General features: G+C 37.7%; 1 protein-coding gene across 2 annotated transcripts; it reads left to right on the top strand.

Annotated features, from left to right (window-relative positions):
• On the top strand, window positions 1-27,080 carry LOC124275787 (mitogen-activated protein kinase 1-like). 2 transcript variants are annotated; one of them, XM_046711456.1, is made up of 9 exons: window positions 1-98; window positions 18,804-19,015; window positions 20,955-21,092; window positions 21,969-22,098; window positions 24,004-24,135; window positions 24,733-24,866; window positions 25,215-25,335; window positions 26,140-26,149; window positions 26,715-27,080. In XM_046711456.1, exons 2-7 carry the CDS (start codon window positions 18,806-18,808, stop codon window positions 25,245-25,247), a joined length of 777 nt encoding a protein of 258 aa, XP_046567412.1. In that variant the 5' UTR covers window positions 1-98; window positions 18,804-18,805; the 3' UTR covers window positions 25,248-25,335; window positions 26,140-26,149; window positions 26,715-27,080. The 2 variants fall into 2 exon arrangements, with proteins under 2 accessions (XP_046567412.1, XP_046567411.1); XM_046711455.1 differs by having other exon boundaries at window positions 26,140-26,287.

The following is a 27,080-nucleotide window of genomic DNA, read 5'->3' as shown; positions in this document are numbered from 1 at the left end:
TGTTACACCACGTCTCTGGTTACACGTACTTTCGTTTTGAACACCGACCGCCATTTTGAAACCACAATGTCGAGATAGTCGAGAGTTTAAATTTAAAGGTAAAAGGATTTGTTCTTTTAAAATAAGTACTCCTAGTATTGATTCGACAGTATAGATGAATGTTTGATGGCGACGACATAACGTTTTACTTTACGAATGATCGATTTCAGTGTAACCATTTTAAGGTATATATATGTAGTTATTTTCTTTAGCATGCATATCGGGATTGCGTAAATCCCGGATCGGGCTTACGATTTGTTTACTTTATTATCCCATGGCTGCAAGTAATACACGTATCATACACCCACGACAATAATGAACAATCAGAAGTCACAAACGTGTACATAATTGTTATGTTGTAGGTAGGGGTAGCTAAGATACATAGCGTTCACTGACATGAACGCTATGCAGCACCTCCATAGGCCGCAATGGTGGAAATCCTTTGTCGCACTTTCGCGCACTCGTTACGATTTTTGCGCACGAAAAACTTATATGAATTACTTCTTTGTACTTATACCTACACGTGCGCCCTATTTTCGTTATCAAAATATCCAAAAATATATATTTACAAGCCATCAAACATCTCAGTCGATCGCTCACATATGAGCGGGGCCATTTTGAATCACGTGACCTGTGACGCGAAGGGGATATCCCTCCCAAAAATAGTAACACACGTGTACCATACCTCGTTGCTTGTTGACAACACATTTTCATACATTTTAGGCAATAAAAACGATTGTATGGAGATTTTCGTTTCCAATCTAGACTGACTGACCACCCCTGCTTTTTCAACAGCTGTTTTCAAAGGATTTGCTGGTGAGTTTTCAATGCTTCATATATAATATAAGATTATTGCTGTCACCTTCACAGTTCCATGGGTGTCTCTGTACTACTCATGAATATTTGCCTACAAAACACAGTTTACTAATTGAATTTAGGACTTAAATAATTAATGAGTTCACGAATTAATTATCTATAAATTTTATGTATACCCCAAAACCTTAAATATTTCTCAGTTTACAACTCTCCTACCTTGAATAATATTTTAAATATTTCCATGTTGTATTAGGTCTCAAGCACCAGCTACAAACCTTGCCAAAATCATCTTTTCATTTCCATATTAGCAACCAAGTGCCCCAAAAGTGTTATTTGTCATCATGAATTATAAACAAATACTAAAATAAGGGGATACATCAATAAATCAATTGTTGAATGAGGAGATCATTCAAATTACAGCAAAATGCCAAATATCATACTTAAACTCCTGTGCATACACCATTGGACAGAAGGCTTTTATTTGTTAGGTCAAATGAAGAAAATTCATTTGCAAACATTACAGTACCTCTTATCTTTTGACAGCAAAAATAGCAGGCTTTCCAAATTATCAATGAAGTGTTAGTTTTGAAAGTTTGCTTTTCAAGGGGCAATTAGATGTTTATTGAGAACATTAACAATGATAAGGATATGAAATTGTGCATGAAGTTTATTCTTTTGAAGGTATAAGTTTAAACTCATGTTAAATTAAAGTGATAATTAATAATTAACATTGATATGCACTTTATTTACTGGTATTCAAGGTTGAAAGTTGAGAGAAGAAACCATGGATGACACTGTCTGTGCCCATTGCAAGGGCAAGTTCAAGACAAAACAAAGGGATGGAAGAGATATAGTTGCAGCTTAGTATTTGACGACATGTCTATTTTTTGTGAAACTCACTGCTATAACTTATCAAAACAAGAGTCATCAAAAGATGACAAATCCCCCCGGGCTCCAGAAATTTGAAAGAACAAATCATCTGACAGTTACTGATAGTCCAACTTGATTTTTTTTACTTAGTCCAAATTGTTCCATGGAAATCATGAAAAATATAACTACTAAAACTTTGAAATAACAAAAGGCACCACTTCAAGATCTGTCTCATATATCTGCTACATTTGTTGAAAGATAATGAAAGGTTTTCGATTTTTGCTCCGGAAAAGAAGCCCACCCCTACTTTTTGAGACTAAGTCCAAATCGTTTCCATGGAACCGAGAAAAATAAAAATGTCAAAAATCTGCAAATAGCCAAGGCACCACTTAAGGTTCTGATTGATATATATATATACCAATTTGTGGTGAAAAATATTGAACGGTTTTACAGTTCTGCTCCTGAAAAGAACACTACCACCAATTTCAGTCGAAGTCGAAAATTGTTGCCATGGAAACACACAAAAAAATATTTTATACAGAAATCCCAAACTACCAAAAGGCACCAGTACACCACCAGATCTATCTATGTGCCAAGTTCGGTGAAGAAATAGTGAACGGTTTTGAAGTTCTGCTCCGGAAAAGACGAATGTGCACGGACGGACGCATTTTAATAATTTGCATTTGGCTTTGTGCTGTAATTTGAATGATCCTTCCCCTTTTAACAATTGCTTTCAAGATGTATCCCCTTGTTTTAGTATTTGTTAATAATTCATGATTAAAAACACTGTCCCTTCATGTAATCAACATCTAATCTCCTATCCAAGGAGGAAATAAATATGATGATGAAGATAGGAGAAATGTGAAATGAGAAATATTTAAAGTTATATGGTACAAATGAAATTTATAGATAATTGATTCGTGAACTCGTTAATTATTTAATTCCTAAATTCTAATAAGTCTTATTAGTAAACTGTGTTTTGTAGGCAAATATTCATGAGTAGTACAGTGACACCCATGGAACTGTGAAGGTGACAGCAATAATCTTATATTATATATGAAGCATTGAAAACTCACCAGCAAATCCTTTGAAAACAGCTGTTGAAAAAGCAGGGGTGGTCAGTCAGTCTAGATTGGAAACGAAAATCTCCATACAATCGTTTTAATTGCCTAAAATGTATGAAAATGTGTTGTCAACAAGCAACGAGGTATGGTACACGTGTGTTACTATTTTTGGGAGGGATATCCCCTTCGCGTCACAGGTCACGTGATTCAAAATGGCCCCGCTCATACGTGAGCGATCAACTGAGATGTTTGATGGCTTGTAAATATATATTTTTTGGATATTTTGATAACGAAAATAGGGCGCACGTGTAGGTATAAGTACAAAGAAGTAATTCATATAAGTTTTTTGTGCGCAAAAATCGTAACGAGTGCGCGAAAGTGCGACAAAGGATTTCCACCATTGCGGCCTATGGAGGTGCTGCATAGCGTTCATGTCAGTGAACGCTATGTATCTTAGCTAAGGTAGGGGGAGACAGACGACACGACTTTTTCTTGAGACGACTGTAGCTTTACAGGTTACACAACACCAAATGTTTTCCCATAGACTTCTATAGTAGCCTTATATTTTTTTTTTAAATAATCCAGGCTATCAACAGCCATTCCATGTGCACATGGGTACACTCTGGCCTTTAAACTACCATAAAAACACACTATCTGGCCAACTTGTCCGGCTCGTTTTGCGAGCACAGGAAGCGGAACACATCAACCCCAGATCCGCACCAAATGTCACCTACTGGAAAATATCTGTACACACAATAAGCATAAGTCATGGTGATGGAAATCACAGCACTGAATACTTAAAATTGTGGTCAGTTTTAATTACTGGTTGGATATGCTTTTAAAAAAACATAAACATCTTACACTATTTCATCCAATCACAGCTGTCACATGTCTTTATCTCTTCATTTGTTTACATACGCATCTCGCCTCAGTGAGCAAGCGATTCTCATTTAGTGTAGTATAACCTGTAGGAAAATTTAGAAACATTTGCCCTAGGCAAATCTGTGACTTATGTACTGTATATACATGCAACTTCTCAGAAAAAATATAAAACTGCATGAAGCTTCAATACTTTTTCCTGTCCAACATATCTATATGGCACAAGAATATATGGATTTGCTGCACTGACAGAGCTGTAAGAGTTATATCAAGTCTATTTCACCAAAGCTATACAAAATGCACTTCTGCATTAATAGAGAAAGTTTTTAAATCATACATATACCATGGGAGTTTACTCTTATTTCACAAAAAAGGGGGCCATGGGTTAATTCCATGCATGACTGGGACTGCCTTGATCATATCAATCCAAACTATATTTTGAACGACAAAAATCATTGAATTCAGGCCAGAAATTGGACAGGTTTAACATTAAGCAGCTTTAACATCCTGACATATGTAAGGCTGGATGATGAACTTTGCCAGAATGTAATAAGTGAGGGGTTGGATTATGCCTAGCAGTCTGAAACACTGACCACAGTACCCTGCCGCCTGTTAGTCGATCAAGGCAAATGACCCTTTCAACAGATGAAATCACTTTTAGACCACAGCATGATAAGAACTTACATTTGAATCTATTGATTCATCAAGCTAAGACTTTGAAATACTTCCAGAAATTCAAAACTATTGACTGTGTATTGTTTTGAGGCTGTTACACTTGCCAATGTCATGTATAAGCCAGTTTAGAGGGAACAAAGTGAAAAAATCCACATAACTTTGGAAATTTATTGGTTACCCTGCCCTAAACTGAATATTTTTAATTACAATTAACAGTATTTGACAATATCAGCTAAAAACAGAGCTTCTCTGCAGTAATTTATGGGTTACTGGGTTAGAGAAAGACACAATGTATTTGGGTAAACAGGGGAGATAATTTTAAGATATCGAACACTCTCATGTCAATAAAATGTGAATTCAGACCCATAATATTACATTCCACAAGGGTGAGTTGTTATTATTTACATCTAAGCAGCTTCTGGGATTGATGTACAGCCCTTATTTCATGTCTGGGAAGCTGAAATACTACACACTGAGGCATTAAGGGGACACTGTAAGAAATTTCTGATGTATGAGGATGACCGAGTGATGGAATTTGGTAGTGAGACATTTTGGTGCCTTAACTGGACTGGGACACTTAAATGTACTATATGTACCTACATGTCCAAGTACTGCAACTTCTACAAGGCGGTGAAGCATATCGAAGCAAAGGGAGTATGCTTGATTAGACACTGCCAACAACAGACTTCGGCCGGCTTGTCGAAATACCACATTGGATGTGAAGGCTTCTTTTTCTGCTGTATTTGTGAAGATACACCTCCCCATTCACCAACAGGCATTCTACAAGCTGAAAATAGTGTTGAGATCACATTAAATGTCAAATCATAAAATCTATAACAGCAATGAGACAGTTGTTAATAAAACAGAAATTCATTTTGAAAGTCCTATGGGTGAAAAAAGGGGTATATTTTTAAAAAAAGGAAAAGAAAATTAGGTCGTTGCATATTCAAAAGGGGACAGGCAGAAAGAATTGATCATATGCTACACTGTTTGCATTTAAAACAAGGGTTTGTGACATGTTCTGCTGTCAGCAGTGAACAAATTTCATGATATTCTTATCATTTGACTTCAAATTGACCCTCAGGAGATGATCTTAGACACTCACATTGTTGTGGCAGTGGTGATTTTAACCTAATTTGTTGTCAAATTCATCAGTTCCAACAAATTTAGAAGCCAGGGAACCACTACTTGATGGTAAGACTCACCGTGAGGGTCTTTTCCCACTGTTCGACCACAAAAACGAAGCAACGCTTCATATTCTGGACACTAAAACAATCTATTCCACTCAAAACAGCCCTATCTTTACTCCCAGTACCTTTAAATTTGCCTCTACATTAATGCTAACATGTTTCCATGGTGAAATAAACACAGGAAATCATGTAAAGTATGAATTACTGAAAAGTGCTCGAACCCTGTAGGAAAATTTAGAAACATTTGCCCTAGGCAAATCTGTGACTTATGTACTGTATATACATGCAACTTCTCAGAAAAAATATAAAACTGCATGAAGCTTCAATACTTTTTCCTGTCCAACATATCTATATGGCACAAGAATATATGGATTTGCTGCACTGACAGAGCTGTAAGAGTTATATCAAGTCTATTTCACCAAAGCTATACAAAATGCACTTCTGCATTAATAGAGAAAGTTTTAAATCATACATATACCATGGGAGTTTACTCTTATTTCACAAAAAGGGGGCCATGGGTTAATTCCATGCATGACTGGGACTGCCTTGATCATATCAATCCAAACTATATTTTGAACGACAAAAATCATTGAATTCAGGCCAGAAATTGGACAGGTTTAACATTAAGCAGCTTTAACATCCTGACATATGTAAGGCTGGATGATGAACTTTGCCAGAATGTAATAAGTGAGGGGTTGGATTATGCCTAGCAGTCTGAAACACTGACCACAGTACCCTGCCGCCTGTTAGTCGATCAAGGCAAATGACCCTTTCAACAGATGAAATCACTTTTAGACCACAGCATGATAAGAACTTACATTTGAATCTATTGATTCATCAAGCTAAGACTTTGAAATACTTCCAGAAATTCAAAACTATTGACTGTGTATTGTTTTGAGGCTGTTACACTTGCCAATGTCATGTATAAGCCAGTTTAGAGGGAACAAAGTGAAAAAATCCACATAACTTTGGAAATTTATTGGTTACCCTGCCCTAAACTGAATATTTTTAATTACAATTAACAGTATTTGACAATATCAGCTAAAAACAGAGCTTCTCTGCAGTAATTTATGGGTTACTGGGTTAGAGAAAGACACAATGTATTTGGGTAAACAGGGGAGATAATTTTAAGATATCGAACACTCTCATGTCAATAAAATGTGAATTCAGACCCATAATATTACATTCCACAAGGGTGAGTTGTTATTATTTACATCTAAGCAGCTTCTGGGATTGATGTACAGCCCTTATTTCATGTCTGGGAAGCTGAAATACTACACACTGAGGCATTAAGGGGACACTGTAAGAAATTTCTGATGTATGAGGATGACCGAGTGATGGAATTTGGTAGTGAGACATTTTGGTGCCTTAACTGGACTGGGACACTTAAATGTACTATATGTACCTACATGTCCAAGTACTGCAACTTCTACAAGGCGGTGAAGCATATCGAAGCAAAGGGAGTATGCTTGATTAGACACTGCCAACAACAGACTTCGGCCGGCTTGTCGAAATACCACATTGGATGTGAAGGCTTCTTTTTCTGCTGTATTTGTGAAGATACACCTCCCCATTCACCAACAGGCATTCTACAAGCTGAAAATAGTGTTGAGATCACATTAAATGTCAAATCATAAAATCTATAACAGCAATGAGACAGTTGTTAATAAAACAGAAATTCATTTTGAAAGTCCTATGGGTGAAAAAGGGGTATATTTTTAAAAAAGGAAAAGAAAATTAGGTCGTTGCATATTCAAAAGGGGACAGGCAGAAAGAATTGATCATATGCTACACTGTTTGCATTTAAAACAAGGGTTTGTGACATGTTCTGCTGTCAGCAGTGAACAAATTTCATGATATTCTTATCATTTGACTTCAAATTGACCCTCAGGAGATGATCTTAGACACTCACATTGTTGTGGCAGTGGTGATTTTAACCTAATTTGTTGTCAAATTCATCAGTTCCAACAAATTTAGAAGCCAGGGAACCACTACTTGATGGTAAGACTCACCGTGAGGGTCTTTTCCCACTGTTCGACCACAAAAAAACGAAGCAACGTTCATATTCTGGACACTAAAACAATCTATTCCACTCAAAACAGCCCTATCTTTACTCCCAGTACCTTTAAATTTGCCTCTACATTAATGCTAACATGTTTCCATGGTGAAATAAACACAGGAAATCATGTAAAGTATGAATTACTGAAAAGTGCTCGAACCCTGTAGGAAAATTTAGAAACATTTGCCCTAGGCAAATCTGTGACTTATGTACTGTATATACATGCAACTTCTCAGAAAAATATAAAACTGCATGAAGCTTCAATACTTTTCCTGTCCAACATATCTATATGGCACAAGAATATATGGATTTGCTGCACTGACAGAGCTGTAAGAGTTATATCAAGTCTATTTCACCAAAGCTATACAAAATGCACTTCTGCATTAATAGAGAAAGTTTTAAATCATACATATACCATGGGAGTTTACTCTTATTTCACAAAAAGGGGCCATGGGTTAATTCCATGCATGACTGGGACTGCCTTGATCATATCAATCCAAACTATATTTTGAACGACAAAAATCATTGAATTCAGGCCAGAAATTGGACAGGTTTAACATTAAGCAGCTTTAACATCCTGACATATGTAAGGCTGGATGATGAACTTTGCCAGAATGTAATAAGTGAGGGGTTGGATTATGCCTAGCAGTCTGAAACACTGACCACAGTACCCTGCCGCCTGTTAGTCGATCAAAGGCAAATGACCCTTTCAACAGATGAAATCACTTTTAGACCACAGCATGATAAGAACTTACATTTGAATCTATTGATTCATCAAGCTAAGACTTTGAAATACTTCCAGAAATTCAAAACTATTGACTGTGTATTGTTTTGAGGCTGTTACACTTGCCAATGTCATGTATAAGCCAGTTTAGAGGGAACAAAGTGAAAAAATCCACATAACTTTGGAAATTTATTGGTTACCCTGCCCTAAACTGAATATTTTTAATTACAATTAACAGTATTTGACAATATCAGCTAAAAACAGAGCTTCTCTGCAGTAATTTATGGGTTACTGGGTTAGAGAAAGACACAATGTATTTGGGTAAACAGGGAGATAATTTTAAGATATCGAACACTCTCATGTCAATAAAATGTGAATTCAGACCCATAATATTACATTCCACAAGGGTGAGTTGTTATTATTTACATCTAAGCAGCTTCTGGGATTGATGTACAGCCCTTATTTCATGTCTGGGAAGCTGAAATACTACACACTGAGGCATTAAGGGGACACTGTAAGAAATTTCTGATGTATGAGGATGACCGAGTGATGGAATTTGGTAGTGAGACATTTTGGTGCCTTAACTGGACTGGGACACTTAAATGTACTATATGTACCTACATGTCCAAGTACTGCAACTTCTACAAGGCGGTGAAGCATATCGAAGCAAAGGGAGTATGCTTGATTAGACACTGCCAACAACAGACTTCGGCCGGCTTGTCGAAATACCACATTGGATGTGAAGGCTTCTTTTTCTGCTGTATTTGTGAAGATACACCTCCCCATTCACCAACAGGCATTCTACAAGCTGAAAATAGTGTTGAGATCACATTAAATGTCAAATCATAAAATCTATAACAGCAATGAGACAGTTGTTAATAAAACAGAAATTCATTTTGAAAGTCCTATGGGTGAAAAAGGGTATATTTTTTAAAAAGGAAAAGAAAATTAGGTCGTTGCATATTCAAAAGGGGACAGGCAGAAAGAATTGATCATATGCTACACTGTTTGCATTTAAAACAAGGGTTTGTGACATGTTCTGCTGTCAGCAGTGAACAAATTTCATGATATTCTTATCATTTGACTTCAAATTGACCCTCAGGAGATGATCTTAGACACTCACATTGTTGTGGCAGTGGTGATTTTAACCTAATTTGTTGTCAAATTCATCAGTTCCAACAAATTTAGAAGCCAGGGAACCACTACTTGATGGTAAGACTCACCGTGAGGGTCTTTTCCCACTGTTCGACCACAAAACGAAGCAACGTTCATATTCTGGACACTAAAACAATCTATTCCACTCAAAACAGCCCTATCTTTACTCCCAGTACCTTTAAATTTGCCTCTACATTAATGCTAACATGTTTCCATGGTGAAATAAACACAGGAAATCATGTAAAGTATGAATTACTGAAAAGTGCTCGAACCCTGTAGGACAATTTAGAAACATTTGCCCTAGGCAAATCTGTGACTTATGTACTGTATATACATGCAACTTCTCAGAAAAAATATAAAACTGCATGAAGCTTCAATACTTTTTCCTGTCCAACATATCTATATGGCACAAGAATATATGGATTTGCTGCACTGACAGAGCTGTAAGAGTTATATCAAGTCTATTTCACCAAAGCTATACAAAATGCACTTCTGCATTAATAGAGAAAGTTTTTAAATCATACATATACCATGGGAGTTTACTCTTATTTCACAAAAAAGGGGGGCCATGGGTTAATTCCATGCATGACTGGGACTGCCTTGATCATATCAATCCAAACTATATTTTGAACGACAAAAATCATTGAATTCAGGCCAGAAATTGGACAGGTTTAACATTAAGCAGCTTTAACATCCTGACATATGTAAGGCTGGATGATGAACTTTGCCAGAATGTAATAAGTGAGGGGTTGGATTATGCCTAGCAGTCTGAAACACTGACCACAGTACCCTGCCGCCTGTTAGTCGATCAAGGCAAATGACCCTTTCAACAGATGAAATCACTTTTAGACCACAGCATGATAAGAACTTACATTTGAATCTATTGATTCATCAAGCTAAGACTTTGAAATACTTCCAGAAATTCAAAACTATTGACTGTGTATTGTTTTGAGGCTGTTACACTTGCCAATGTCATGTATAAGCCAGTTTAGAGGGAACAAAGTGAAAAATCCACATAACTTTGGAAATTTATTGGTTACCCTGCCCTAAACTGAATATTTTTAATTACAATTAACAGTATTTGACAATATCAGCTAAAAACAGAGCTTCTCTGCAGTAATTTATGGGTTACTGGGTTAGAGAAAGACACAATGTATTTGGGTAAACAGGGGAGATAATTTTAAGATATCGAACACTCTCATGTCAATAAAATGTGAATTCAGACCCATAATATTACATTCCACAAGGGTGAGTTGTTATTATTTACATCTAAGCAGCTTCTGGGATTGATGTACAGCCCTTATTTCATGTCTGGGAAGCTGAAATACTACACACTGAGGCATTAAGGGGACACTGTCAGAAATTTCTAATGTATGAGGATGACCGAGTGATGGAATTTGGTAGTGAGACATTTTGGTGCCTTAACTGGACTGGGACACTTAAATGTACTATATGTACCTACATGTCCAAGTACTGCAACTTCTACAAGGCGGTGAAGCATATCGAAGCAAAGGGAGTATGCTTGATTAGACACTGCCAACAACAGACTTCGGCCGGCATGTCGAAATACCACATTGGATGTGAAGGCTTCTTTTTCTGCTGTATTTGTGAAGATACACCTCCCCATTCACCAACAGGCATTCTACAAGCTGAAAATAGTGTTGAGATTACATTAAATGTCAAATCATAAAATCTATAACAGCAATGAGACAGTTGTTAATAAAACAGAAATTCATTTTGAAAGTCCTATGGGTGAAAAAAGGGGTATATTTTTAAAAAAGGAAAAGAAAATTAGGTCGTTGCATATTCAAAAGGGGACAGGCAGAAAGAATTGATCATATGCTACACTGTTTGCATTTAAAACAAGGGTTTGTGACATGTTCTGCTGTCAGCAGTGAACAAATTTCATGATATTCTTATCATTTGACTTCAAATTGACCCTCAGGAGATGATCTTAGACACTCACATTGTTGTGGCAGTGGTGATTTTAACCTAATTTGTTGTCAAATTCATCAGTTCCAACAAATTTAGAAGCCAGGGAACCACTACTTGATGGTAAGACTCACCGTGAGGGTCTTTTCCCACTGTTCGACCACAAAACGAAGCAACGTTCATATTCTGGACACTAAAACAATCTATTCCACTCAAAACAGCCCTATCTTTACTCCCAGTACCTTTAAATTTGCCTCTACATTAATGCTAACATGTTTCCATGGTGAAATAAACACAGGAAATCATGTAAAGTATGAATTACTGAAAAGTGCTCGAACCCTGTAGGAAAATTTAGAAACATTTGCCCTAGGCAAATCTGTGACTTATGTACTGTATATACATGCAACTTCTCAGAAAAAATATAAAACTGCATGAAGCTTCAATACTTTTTCCTGTCCAACATATCTATATGGCACAAGAATATATGGATTTGCTGCACTGACGGAGCTGTAAGAGTTATATCATGTCTATTTCACCAAAGCTATACAAAATGCACTTCTGCATTAATAGAGAAAGTTTTTAAATCATACATATACCATGGGAGTTTACTCTTATTTCACAAAAAGGGGGCCATGGGTTAATTCCATGCATGACTGGGACTGCCTTGATCATATCAATCCAAACTATATTTTGAACGACAAAAATCATTGAATTCAGGCCAGAAATTGGACAGGTTTAACATTAAGCAGCTTTAACATCCTGACATATGTAAGGCTGGATGATGAACTTTGCCAGAATGTAATAAGTGAGGGGTTGGATTATGCCTAGCAGTCTGAAACACTGACCACAGTACCCTGCCGCCTGTTAGTCGATCAAGGCAAATGACCCTTTCAACAGATGAAATCACTTTTAGACCACAGCATGATAAGAACTTACATTTGAATCTATTGATTCATCAAGCTAAGACTTTGAAATACTTCCAGAAATTCAAAACTATTGACTGTGTATTGTTTTGAGGCTGTTACACTTGCCAATGTCATGTATAAGCCAGTTTAGAGGGAACAAAGTGAAAAAATCCACATAACTTTGGAAATTTATTGGTTACCCTGCCCTAAACTGAATATTTTTAATTACAATTAACAGTATTTGACAATATCAGCTAAAACAGAGCTTCTCTGCAGTAATTTATGGGTTACTGGGTTAGAGAAAGACACAATGTATTTGGGTAAACAGGGGAGATAATTTTAAGATATCGAACACTCTCATGTCAATAAAATGTGAATTCAGACCCATAATATTACATTCCACAAGGGTCAGTTGTTATTATTTACATCTAAGCAGCTTCTGGGATTGATGTACAGCCCTTATTTCATGTCTGGGAAGCTGAAATACTACACACTGAGGCATTAAGGGGACACTGTCAGAAATTTCTGATGTATGAGGATGACCGAGTGATGGAATTTGGTAGTGAGACATTTTGGTGCCTTAACTGGACTGGGACACTTAAATGTACTATATGTACCTACATGTCCAAGTACTGCAACTTCTACAAGGCGGTGAAGCATATCGAAGCAAAGGGAGTATGCTTGATTAGACACTGCCAACAACAGACTTCGGCCGGCTTGTCGAAATACCACATTGGATGTGAAGGCTTCTTTTTCTGCTGTATTTGTGAAGATACACCTCCCCATTCACCAACAGGCATTCTACAAGCTGAAAATAGTGTTGAGATTACATTAAATGTCAAATCATAAAATCTATAACAGCAATGAGACAGTTGTTAATAAAACAGAAATTCATTTTGAAAGTCCTATGGGTGAAAAAAGGGGTATATTTTTAAAAAAGGAAAAGAAAATTAGGTCGTTGCATATTCAAAAGGGGACAGGCAGAAAGAATTGATCATATGCTACACTGTTTGCATTTAAAACAAGGGTTTGTGACATGTTCTGCTGTCAGCAGTGAACAAATTTCATGAATTCTTATCATTTGACTTCAAATTGACCCTCAGGAGATGAACTTAGACACTCACATTGTTGTGGCAGTGGTGATTTTAACCTAATTTGTTGTCAAATTCATCAGTTCCAACAAATTTAGAAGCCAGGGAACCACTACTTGATGGTAAGACTCACCGTGAGGGTCTTTTCCCACTGTTCGACCACAAAACGAAGCAACGTTCATATTCTGGACACTAAAACAATCTATTCCACTCAAAACAGCCCTATCTTTACTCCCAGTACCTTTAAATTTGCCTCTACATTAATGCTAACATGTTTCCATGGTGAAATAAACACAGGAAATCATGTAAAGTATGAATTACTGAAAAGTGCTCGAACCCTGTAGGAAAATTTAGAAACATTTGCCCTAGGCAAATCTGTGACTTATGTACTGTATATACATGCAACTTCTCAGAAAAAATATAAAACTGCATGAAGCTTCAATACTTTTTCCTGTCCAACATATCTATATGGCACAAGAATATATGGATTTGCTGCACTGACAGAGCTGTAAGAGTTATATCATGTCTATTTCACCAAAGCTATACAAAATGCACTTCTGCATTAATAGAGAAAGTTTTTAAATCATACATATACCATGGGAGTTTACTCTTATTTCACAAAAAAGGGGGGCCATGGGTTAATTCCATGCATGACTGGGACTGCCTTGATCATATCAATCCAAACTATATTTTGAACGACAAAAATCATTGAATTCAGGCCAGAAATTGGACAGGTTTAACATTAAGCAGCTTTAACATCCTGACATATGTAAGGCTGGATGATGAACTTTGCCAGAATGTAATAAGTGAGGGGTTGGATTATGCCTAGCAGTCTGAAACACTGACCACAGTACCCTGCCGCCTGTTAGTCGATCAAGGCAAATGACCCTTTCAACAGATGAAATCACTTTTAGACCACAGCATGATAAGAACTTACATTTGAATCTATTGATTCATCAAGCTAAGACTTTGAAATACTTCCAGAAATTCAAAACTATTGACTGTGTATTGTTTTGAGGCTGTTACACTTGCCAATTTCATGTATAAGCCAGTTTAGAGGGAACAAAGTGAAAAAATCCACATAACTTTGGAAATTTATTGGTTACCCTGCCCTAAACTGAATATTTTTAATTACAATTAACAGTATTTGACAATATCAGCTAAAAACAGAGCTTCTCTGCAGTAATTTATGGGTTACTGGGTTAGAGAAAGACACAATGTATTTGGGTAAACAGGGGAGATAATTTTAAGATATCGAACACTCTCATGTCAATAAAATGTGAATTCAGACCCATAATATTACATTCCACAAGGGTCAGTTGTTATTATTTACATCTAAGCAGCTTCTGGGATTGATGTACAGCCCTTATTTCATGTCTGGGAAGCTGAAATACTACACACTGAGGCATTAAGGGGACACTGTCAGAAATTTCTAATGTATGAGGATGACCGAGTGATGGAATTTGGTAGTGAGACATTTTGGTGCCTTAACTGGACTGGGACACTTAAATGTACTATATGTACCTACATGTCCAAGTACTGCAACTTCTACAAGGCGGTGAAGCATATCGAAGCAAAGGGAGTATGCTTGATTAGACACTACCAACAACAGACTTCGGCCGGCATGTCGAAATACCACATTGGATGTGAAGGCTTCTTTTTCTGCTGTATTTGTGAAGATACACCTCCCCATTCACCAACAGGCATTCTACAAGCTGAAAATAGTGTTGAGATTACATTAAATGTCAAATCATAAAATCTATAACAGCAATGAGACAGTTGTTAATAAAACAGAAATTCATTTTGAAAGTCCTATGGGTGAAAAAAGGGGTATATTTTTAAAAAGGAAAAGAAAATTAGGTCGTTGCATATTCAAAGGGGACAGGCAGAAAGAATTGATCATATGCTACACTGTTTGCATTTAAAACAAGGGTTTGTGACATGTTCTGCTGTCAGCAGTGAACAAATTTCATGATATTCTTATCATTTGACTTCAAATTGACCCTCAGGAGATGAACTTAGACACTCACATTGTTGTGGCAGTGGTGATTTTAACCTAATTTGTTGTCAAATTCATCAGTTCCAACAAATTTAGAAGCCAGGGAACCACTACTTGATGGTAAGACTCACCGTGAGGGTCTTTTCCCACTGTTCGACCACAAAACGAAGCAACGTTCATATTCTGGACACTAAAACAATCTATTCCACTCAAAACAGCCCTATCTTTACTCCCAGTACCTTTAAATTTGCCTCTACATTAATGCTAACATGTTTCCATGGTGAAATAAACACAGGAAATCATGTAAAGTATGAATTACTGAAAAGTGCTCGAACCCTGTAGGAAAATTTAGAAACATTTGCCCTAGGCAAATCTGTGACTTATGTACTGTATATACATGCAACTTCTCAGAAAAAATATAAAACTGCATGAAGCTTCAATACTTTTTCCTGTCCAACATATCTATATGGCACAAGAATATATGGATTTGCTGCACTGACGGAGCTGTAAGAGTTATATCATGTCTATTTCACCAAAGCTATACAAAATGCACTTCTGCATTAATAGAGAAAGTTTTAAATCATACATATACCATGGGAGTTTACTCTTATTTCACAAAAAGGGGGCCATGGGTTAATTCCATGCATGACTGGGACTGCCTTGATCATATCAATCCAAACTATATTTTGAACGACAAAAATCATTGAATTCAGGCCAGAAATTGGACAGGTTTAACATTAAGCAGCTTTAACATCCTGACATATGTAAGGCTGGATGATGAACTTTGCCAGAATGTAATAAGTGAGGGGTTGGATTATGCCTAGCAGTCTGAAACACTGACCACAGTACCCTGCCGCCTGTTAGTCGATCAAGGCAAATGACCCTTTCAACAGATGAAATCACTTTTAGACCACAGCATGATAAGAACTTACATTTGAATCTATTGATTCATCAAGCTAAGACTTTGAAATACTTCCAGAAATTCAAAACTATTGACTGTGTATTGTTTTGAGGCTGTTACACTTGCCAATTTCATGTATAAGCCAGTTTAGAGGGAACAAAGTGAAAAAATCCACATAACTTTGGAAATTTATTGGTTACCCTGCCCTAAACTGAATATTTTTAATTACAATTAACAGTATTTGACAATATCAGCTAAAAACAGAGCTTCTCTGCAGTAATTTATGGGTTACTGGGTTAGAGAAAGACACAATGTATTTGGGTAAACAGGGGAGATAATTTTAAGATATCGAACACTCTCATGTCAATAAAATGTGAATTCAGACCCATAATATTACATTCCACAAGGGTCAGTTGTTATTATTTACATCTAAGCAGCTTCTGGGATTGATGTACAGCCCTTATTTCATGTCTGGGAAGCTGAAATACTACACACTGAGGCATTAAGGGGACACTGTCAGAAATTTCTAATGTATGAGGATGACCGAGTGATGGAATTTGGTAGTGAGACATTTTGGTGCCTTAACTGGACTGGGACACTTAAATGTACTATATGTACCTACATGTCCAAGTACTGCAACTTCTACAAGGCGGTGAAGCATATCGAAGCAAAGGGAGTATGCTTGATTAGACACTGTCAACAACAGACTTCGGGCCGGCATGTCGAAATACCACATTGGATGTGAAGGCTTCTTTTTCTGCTGTATTTGTGAAGATACACCTCCCCATTCACCAACAGGCATTCTACAAGCTGAAAATAGTGTTGAGATTACATTAAATGTCAAATCATAAAATCTATAACAGCAATGAGACAGTTGTTAATAAAACAGAAATTCATTTTGAAAGTCCTATGGGTGAAAAAGGGGTATATTTTTTTAAAAAGGAAAAGAAAAAATTAGGTCGTTGCATATTCAAAGGGGACAGGCAGAAAGAATTGATCATATGCTACACTGTTTGCATTTAAAACAAGGGTTTGTGACATGTTCTGCTGTCAGCAGTGAACAAATTTCATGATATTCTTATCATTTGACTTCAAATTGACCCTCAGGAGATGAACTTAGACACTCACATTGTTGTGGCAGTGGTGATTTTAACCTAATTTGTTGTCAAATTCATCAGTTCCAACAAATTTAGAAGCCAGGGAACCACTACTTGATGGTAAGACTCACCGTGAGGGTCTTTTCCCACTGTTCGACCACAAAACGAAGCAACGTTCATATTCTGGACACTAAAACAATCTATTCCACTCAAAACAGCCCTATCTTTACTCCCAGTACCTTTAAATTTGCCTCTACATTAATGCTAACATGTTTCCATGGTGAAATAAACACAGGAAATCATGTAAAGTAGTATGAATTACTGAAAAGTGCTCGAACCCTCTCGCTCAGTGAGCACCTTTACTGTATGTGACACATTAATAAAGAACCTTTACAGTATGTAACACATTAATATAGGACCTTTACAGTATGTGACACATTAATATATCACCTTTGCATTATGTGACACATTGATATATCACCTTTGCATTATGTGACACATTGATATATCACCTTTGCATTATGTGACACATTGATATATCACCTTTGCATTATGTGACACATTAATATATCACCTTTGCATTATGTGACACATTAATATATCACCTTTGCATTATGTGACACATTAATATATCACCTTTGCATTATGTGACACATTAACATATCACCTTTGCATTATGTGACACATTAATACATCACCTTTACAGTATGTGACACATTAATACAGCACCTTTACATTATGTGACACTTTAATGTATCACCTTTTTAGTATGTGACAGATTGGTATATCACCTTTACAGTATATGACACGCTGATATAGAACATTCACAGTATGTGGCACATAAATATAGCACATTTACAGCATGTGACACATTGATATAGCACATTTACAGCATGTGACACATTGATATAGCACCTTTGCATTATGTGACACATTAATATAGGACCTTTACAGCATGTGACACATTAATACATCACCTTTACAGTATGTGACACATTAACATAGCACCTTTACATTATGTGACACATTAACATAGCACCTTTACATTATGTGGCACATTAATATAGCAATACAGAGACATATTAAAGGGGTATAGGATGTCTTCATCATTTGCATTATGTTGACATGAGAACTGAAAGTTGGGAACAGGACAAATCCAGATAATGCTAAGTAATATTATGAAGTTCGAATGAACATCAGTGACAACACCAAAGGTGCAATGTCCCGAAGGAACCACTCAACCAATAAACCAAGCTGGACAACCTGGCCCACTATGCCACTTTGTAAGACCAGGACGTAGTTCCAGGAACAAAAACACTATCCCAATTGAGGAATTATTTGAAGAGACACCTCAAAACGTATATATATTATGATAACAATTCTTTTCTTCCCGTGTGATTAAATCAGCCATGCCGCATCTGCCCGCAACCGATGCCAATAGTGATGATTACCATCCAATGGAGGGACCCAGGATGCCACCCGCACCAGATCCTGACCCTCTACCACCCACTGTGCAGATTGGGGACTTCCGAACTTTACAATGCAGTTTGTGTGAGGAAGCACTGAGTCGTCATGACAACAGTCTCCATGGTGATCAATGTTGTGGCGTCATATTGGAGGTAGGGGTAGGCCGAGGCAAAAACCTCACAACTAATTGGCACTGTTGTACCCAAATATTGACAGGATGTGTTCTTGATGCCACCATGGAAGCATAGTGACAAAGCGATTCATCAGTTATTTATGTTCCAAATGTAATGAATTTGTTTCATGATATTTTTTGAAATGTTAAATGTGGCGTAAAACAAAACTCACTCACTCTAGATGTAATGAATTTATTGTTAAAGATCTTGAAAAAGTATTTGTCTTTTTTGAAGAATCTTTTTTCAACAACATTCCATGAAGTCTGTAAACGTTCGAGACCAGAATGATATTGAAGGGCCATATCATTATTTCTTCCACTGAACTACAGAGCCACCGGCTCGATTTTTATTGTATGGAAACATTTTTTATGTTCTAATTCGTTTACCAAGTGCATAGGAGGTCCAGTGACTTAGTACATGGGAGGTCCTGTGACCTAGAACATGGGAGATACAGTGACCTAGTACATGGGAGGTCCAGTGATCTAGTACATGGGAGGTACAGTGGCCTAGCACATGGGAGGTACAGTGACCTAGTACATGGGAGGTCCAGTGATCTAGTGCATGGGAGGTCCAGTGACTTAGTATATGGGAGGTCCTGTGACCTAGAACATGGGAGGTCCTGTGACCTTGAACATGGGAGGTACAGTGATCTAGTACATGGGAGGTCCAGTGACTTAGTACATGGGAGGTCCAGTGACTTAGTACATGGGAGGTCATGTGACCTAGAACATGGGAGGTACAGTGACCTAGTGCACGGGAGGTACAGTGGTCTAGTACATGGGAGGACCAATGACCTAGTACATGCGAGCTACAGTGACCTAGTGCATGGGAGGTCAAGTGACCTAGTACATGGGAGGCCAAATGATCTAGTGCATGGGAGGTCAAGTGATCTAGTACATGGGACGGCCAGTGACCTAGTACATGGGAGGTCCAATGACCTAGTACATGGGAGGTCCAATGACCTGGTCAATGGTAAGTCCAGTGACCTAGTGCATGAGAGGCCTAGTGACGTAGTGCATGGAAGGCCCAGTGACCTAGGCGTGACAAACAAACGCTTTCACCACTAGGCAACCCTATTGCCGGCTTGAAATTGAAAATTTATAAATAATTTGTTCTTAAGGATGGAATGATTTATTTATGCATCTTTGCTGAAATGTTGATCACCTGCAGTTTGGTGAAAAATCGGTGATGAACAATTTGATAAACTTTCATAACCATACAAAGTATCAAAGAGTATATGTTGTTTCGTCACTGATCTCTCTTGTGGGATAAATTTGATTTTTTAATGATACCATATCTTCACGATACCTCTCTCTCTCTCTCTCTCTCTCTCTATATATATATATATATATATAACTGCGGATGTCCATTCTCACCTCATCACGAATATCTATCTATCTATCTATCTATCTATATATTCACCATATATAACACATTTGTAGAGCGTCTTAGATCCACAAGATGTTCAGTGGCGCAAAGAACAAATTATCCACGAAGCGCCTACATTTTACCCTAGTTAACTGAAGCTGACTGTTAGGTTAACTGTCATATGACCATCACATCCCACCTGGTACCCATCTTCTGCTGGGTGAACAGAGGCAACTTTGAACAAACTCGCTTGCCAAATGAGTCACGTGTGCTTCGTTGTGGGACTTCTAGGAAGTCCTAGAAACTCTCAGGAGTCAAGCTGCCAAACATGGCCACCCATCCAAGGAATTTCTGTGACCAACTATACTTCAACTTATTTGTGACCTGAGCTCTAGGCACAAGACCACCCACCTCTACAATATTTGTCATCTAACTAAATGTGGGACTGATTATTATAATGATACATAAATTAATTATTTCAGTGTAAATAACAAAAACTGAAACCGGATAAGAATCTCAGGATCTGTTTTATTTTTGTTATTATTAACAGACTCAAGACGTCATTCCGCAAGAAGTTAGAAACTTTGACTTCCCATATTCTAGTACAGAAAGGCTAGGTCGTCGACAGGGGGTGACGAGAAGAACATTTGGCAGCAGCATCAACAACAAAGTCATCATTTCCAAACAGGTAAGATGGCTACACAGTTTAGAAAGGGGTCAGATGTGATATTTGAGATTACCCTTTCTCAGTAACGTACAGATTTTAGTGCATTTAGTACCCACATTTTCATGAAATTTTATAATTAATTCGTTAACAATATTGATAGAAATAATTTCTCTGTTTAAATTCTTATGAATGAAGTAAAGGTGCTCATGTAACACTCTACATCACCGTACCTGTCTAAGTAATCTGCCTTTTCATAATAACAATAGTCAATACCTAACAAATGTTTACCATTTGTAGCAAGTTATCTCCAACTAACCTTATCTAGCAGCTACAAATTAAATATGTTAGGCGAGGTAAGGTGTTCACTGGGTTTTCTTGGCCATCAATCACTTGATTGTTTGGTTTAGCAGCTGATGCTACATAGCAGGAGTACTGCTGTGTGAGACATCAGGCAAAAAGGATGTACTTTTCTCATGCAGATTATGGTGGATAGTGATATGGTCAAGGAAGGACATGATGACCCTGTTTGAACATCTGATTTCTTAGATTTTGACATAAATTTCGAAACGAAGTTTGAGAATTTTAAACAGCTGAATTTCCAACTCAGACATGTTTCTAAATAACCAAAAACCAAAAGAACTGGACTTTACCTTTAATATAGATTTCAGTTATTTTAAGAAATAGTTTTCCCAAATTTGAGCCAAAACTGTGACTCTAAGTAAAAACTCAGACTTATGTTTTTTTTCAAGAAATCAGGGCCAAGTTTAAGCATTTTCATTGGTCCATTCATATAATCTTTACCACTATTCTGCCTTTTTGACAAATATATCTGCTGTATATTTAGGACTAATTCTTCTCTGGTGCCCGATGTTTTATACTGAACATCTTTTTTTCCAGTATAACCGGAGTGACTTCCAGAGAACTGAGGTAGAACTAGCAATTACAAGTGGACTTGGTACGATTGTTGAAGTTATAGGTGTCATATGGAACCAGCACAAGGTGCAAGTTTTGCAGAAGCTTTTTAATGGTATGTTGCACAACATAAGCTGTGGTTGGTCTACTAATGCCTACAGGGGAAATTAGCTACAGGGAATAATAGCTACAAAGTTTGTTGTGAGGGAATAATAGCTACAAAGTTTGTTGTGACAGCGATACGCTTACCTGCACACAAGTGGACTGTACCGGTTAATGTGCACTAATGCCTTCAATGGGATTAGGGGAGTAGAGGGCAAAGAGCAATTAGCAGAGGCTATGCTTTATCTCACACGGTTGAAGGACAGAAAAACATATTGAGGGATAAAACAAAGTGAGAAGGAAATGTTTAATTTATTGGGGGAGATTTTTGTTACTGAGAAGCAAATGTATTGCTCTGAGACGAAAGACGATGCCCCAACTTTCCCAGACGCTCAGCGAGGTGAATCTACCAGACTGCTTCACGGAAACTTCTGATGGACTGCCCTTCCTTTGCATAGACGACGAAGACGACGACAAGATCATCTGCTTCGCCACAAGTGACCGTCTGCCGGACCCTCCTACAAGAAGTCGACACCCTCTACATGGACGGCACGTTCTACTCCTGTCCACATCTCTGGGATCAACTGTACGTCATCCATGGACTTGTCTGCTACGTCTCCTGAGCGACAAGGTACAACAGACAACAGGATCCCCATCAGCCTGATGTCACCCAGTCATCCATGGACTAGTCCGGAGGAAAGATGACTCAGATGGTCTTCTGTCTGCTGCCCAACCGCCAATGCCGCACCTATGAACGTCTGCCACGTCTCCTGAGCGACAAGGTACAACAGACAACAGGATCCCCCCTTCAGCCTGATGTCACCCAGATTGATTTCGAAATCGCCGCCATCAACGCTGTTGCTGTTGAGACCGTCTTCCCCAACTGTGACATCCGTGGCTGCTACTTCCACTACACACAGGCTCTCTGGAGGAAGGTTCAGACTCTCGTCTTCAGTAAAGCCTACCAGCAGGATCCTGAAGTCAACAGTTGGGTGAGAAGAACAGCAGCACTCCTTCCCCTCCTTCCAGTGGTTATCATTCAGGACCCGAGGCCCGAGGACGAACAATCATCTCGAGGGTTGGCATTCCCACCTCAACAAGACTGTCCAGAAAACTCACCCTAACATTTTCGCTTTGGTGAAAGTGCTTCAGAAGTTGGAGAAAACTGAGAGGAACAACTTGGTGCAGATGTCGTATGACGCCCGTCCCCCACCCAGTAAGAGGATCTACACAGAGATCGACCAGAGACTCACAAGACTGAAGGACCAACTGACAACTGGAATCACGACGCCCATGGAGTTCCTCTCAGCTGCTGCACATTTGATTAAGTTGAATGTCATCTCAATTAATAATTCAATAATATGATTTATAATGTAATGTAATCTCAATTAATGATTCAGTAATGTGTAATGTAATGTGATGTAATTTTGTGTGAAGAAATGAAAATGATGATATGATTAAATCTGATAAAATGTCATTTAAAGGTCTGTGTTTGTATTCTCTGTAGGCATTAATGCACAATGAAGTGGGACCTACCACTTTAGTGAAAGGGTAGAGGAAGTACAATTTGTAACCACTGGTGCGTAAAATTGTGTATTTAAGACTGTAGGCGTTATTCCCTGTAGGCATTAGTAGACTCCTAATGACAAGAAAGCCCAAAATAATTTAATGTAAAGCCTTTTTATCTGTAGATTTAAACAAATTAAGTTCAATATCAAAGTTAACAACACATGACTATGATTTCAAAAGTACTTTCGAAATAATTTTTATTTATGTGATGGTGCGTCAACTGTTTCAACCAGAGATGAAAATTGTGATTTGGAATCTCTTATGACATGAGTATTTCTTCGATTCATGGGCAAGCATCAGCCCAGATCCGAAGGTTTCGAGTTTATAAGTCCTGGTGTTCTATTTATAGGAGTAACACTGACAGAGCTGCTTAAAATACGTCACCGACTTGACCACGATGAGGTGTATCTGTTGACCTACAAGATGTTGTGCTTCTTGAAAGACTTACACAGCAGGAATATTCTTCATCGAAACATCGACCGTATGTATCATGCCTCTAATGTCCGTTCAGACAATACATTGGGGGATTCAGAAAGGTTTGGTAGTTTCTGTTTAAGCTTTAAATATGTTTTCAAGCGTTTATTGGAAGTTCATGGCTATAGGACAAACTTCACCTGGGAACATGGGATTTGCTTGAAGATGTACTAAAAATGTTCTTTTGTCTATTTGTGATTGTTTTGTAAAAAAAGCAATGTACACAGTGTGCTTGAACAGGAAATTCATAATACTGAATGCTAGATCCAGAATACAATACCGTGTTTCTACCACGATGTTGATGTACTCAGTAAGGGAGGTAACTTTGTTGGAGGAAAAATATAGAGTGAAACAAAATGTGGAACCAGTGAATGGATATTATATTTATTTTTCTATATGTGTCTGTTAATATAATATTTTGAAAAAAAATATGGATTCTGTTTAGTTCAGTAAGTCACAAGTGAAGGGTATATGGGAAGATATGTAAAAATCAATCACTGAAAAGAATAATGTTTGACAACATTTAAGCAAAACACTAACACTCATCGCCTTCATGTTTTGTATTGTTCATGTTTATTGACAATATTGATTGTTTTTGTCACAGCTGATCACATCATGATATCGAGAACAGACCAGCGGATCTGTGTAGTTGGATGTAGTGCTCTGTGCAATATTGACGATTGCACATCAGAGTTTTCCGACTCCTTACTCCTCACCAGAGGTTACACGCAGGCGAAGGTTTGCTTAACATGTAATGCTGTGGTGGGCAGAAGGTATCACAGAATGTTCTGAGAACCTGAAAGATTTATAGCAATGAAAAAAATAAAATGTAATTGGATATTTACTCTCATGTTCAGTAGTCCTGGTAATATGATTTAATTCCAGCAGTATGTCAAATTAATCAAATGCATGATTATTTCTGAAATGGATGAATCCATTCATCCATTTATTATTCCATCAACCCTCCATCCATCCGTCTATCCATTCATCCACCCGACCGTCCGTCCGTCCATCCATCCATCCGTCCATGCATGAACAATTCTGAAATGGATGAATCCATTCATCCATCCATCCATCCGTTTTCAGATCATGGATACAAGAGTGATGTCTTCAGCCTAGGTTGTACTATGCTCAGTGCTCTGTCCGGGAAAATACCATATTTTGGAACAGACAGGCAACAGATAACCTTAAACGAATTCTACATAAGGTGTGTTTGGTTGCATCATCAGATTTGTGTTTAATAAATGAGTAGCGCCATATATCAACAGAAACAGGTAACTGTGCCTCCCCACAGTTCAATAAATATATACTAGTATTTATTCAGGAATGATGTAAGGCATCTCTTAATACTAATGGATGACAAGATATCCATGACTTTAAGGTTATCATTTACAAGTTGCATGATTCTTACATACATGGTTTTGAATTTGATTAGCACGTTTGTGATTGTTTAGCAGTCAGCAGCTCATAAATATTTTGCCCTTTTCTGTAAATGCAACACACTTTTTTTAGATGCGCTGGCCACAGCCAAGATGCAAAACAAATTTGGCTGTCATGTTGATGTCAAACACATCATCTCTTTAGAGATGTTATGTATGGCAGTGTGACACTCACGACTTCTCATGGGATGGTCATCGACACTTCAACAGGACAACCATATTCGGTTAGTGCATCTACAGAATTGAAACCAAACTGTGACAGATGCATATGGAACAGGTTGGGTGAGCACAACTTCTGAACCCAACATACAGTGATTTTGCTTCCAAATTACAGCAATTTACTTTTAGTGTCAGTAAGTTGCTGAAGCAGAACGTTTTTTTCAAGCATTTTCTTGGACTTTTGGATTAAATACCCTTTCCCATTCCTCCACCTGCCTCCTAGATTGTTTCAAATAGGAGGGACACAGGTACACTGGCGCCATACTGATCTCATACTACCAGTTTCTTTCTTAGAGCATAATACTTGCAACACATGCGCAGTGTCTATCTGCACCATATGATTTCCTTTTTAGATCGCCATTGGTGAGTTCCCAGTGGACATCATCATCCGTGACATGGACACTCAAACATTAATGTGCCAAATAATATCAGACATGACCAAGTCTTCCCAGGAGAGATTTTCCGTGAATGAGATTCTTGAGAAATATTACAGTCATGAAGGTAGTTTCTCATTTTTCCAATCTTGAGACAATGGACCATGCTAGAACTTTTTATTGTAGTTTCTCCTTTTTAGAATTTCAAGTTTCCTTAAACAAATTCTTCAAAGTTTCATCACATTTTTCATTTTGTCCTTGCAGCTCGGACATTTACTCGTTTTTTTCCCCATTTTCCTTGAATTTAGAGTTTTCTATTGCTGCTCCAATTTTGTATCTCTGATAATTTCAATTAGTCACTCAGGTCAATTTTAAACATTGAAACATTCAGAAGGTATTATTAATTATGAGGACATGAATCTAAATACCTAGAAGCATATTGAAATATTTACAAACAATAAGAAATTTCTGTTAAAAGATGTTTGTGCTACCAAAAGGCACCATTAGGCTTTTGTAAGACATAGCGTTTTCTTCAGCATATTCTATTTTCACAGAACCTGCATGGGAAAACTGTTACTACCAACCACTCGGTACAGCAGCCCCTGTTGATCAGTATAGAACCCCACCGGAACCAAATGTACCAATTCCACCCCTGTCTGATCAGAGGGAGTACAGGGAACATCCCTAGTGCCATTATCTTGGAATCGTCTTCGGACAATGAAGAAGAGGGTGGAGAAGAGAGAGGAGTGGGCGAAGTAGAGGAGAGAGGAGAAGCGATGTAGAAGGCGAAAAGAGAAGAGCTGCCCAGTAAACCTCCCTCGGATCATTTCTCCGACAGTGGGAGACAGACTATATCAGAAATCATGTTAGGCCCTTACTCGGGGTTGGGCCGGTATGGTATTTTGACAGTTCCCTTGTCC

This window comes from Haliotis rubra, unplaced genomic scaffold, assembly GCF_003918875.1.
Source record: "Haliotis rubra isolate DU_JTF1 unplaced genomic scaffold, ASM391887v1 Scf2024, whole genome shotgun sequence".
NCBI lineage: Eukaryota > Metazoa > Mollusca > Gastropoda > Lepetellida > Haliotidae > Haliotis > Haliotis rubra.
The sequence above is the reverse complement of the archived record's forward strand: the minus strand, read 5'-3'. Positions and strand labels throughout refer to the sequence as shown.

What these genes read in the sequence shown, in the direction of transcription:
- LOC124275787 (XM_046711456.1), top strand. Translation starts at nt 18,806, where the DNA reads ATGCCGCATCTGCCCGCAACCGATGCCAATAGTGATGATTACCATCCA. An exon ending in TTTGCAGAAGCTTTTTAATG is followed by an intron (nt 22,099 to 24,003) that starts GTATGTTGCACA and finishes TTCTATTTATAG; the next exon opens with GAGTAACACTGACAGAGCTG. An exon ending in TCTTCATCGAAACATCGACC is followed by an intron (nt 24,136 to 24,732) that starts GTATGTATCATG and finishes TTTTTGTCACAG; the next exon opens with CTGATCACATCATGATATCG.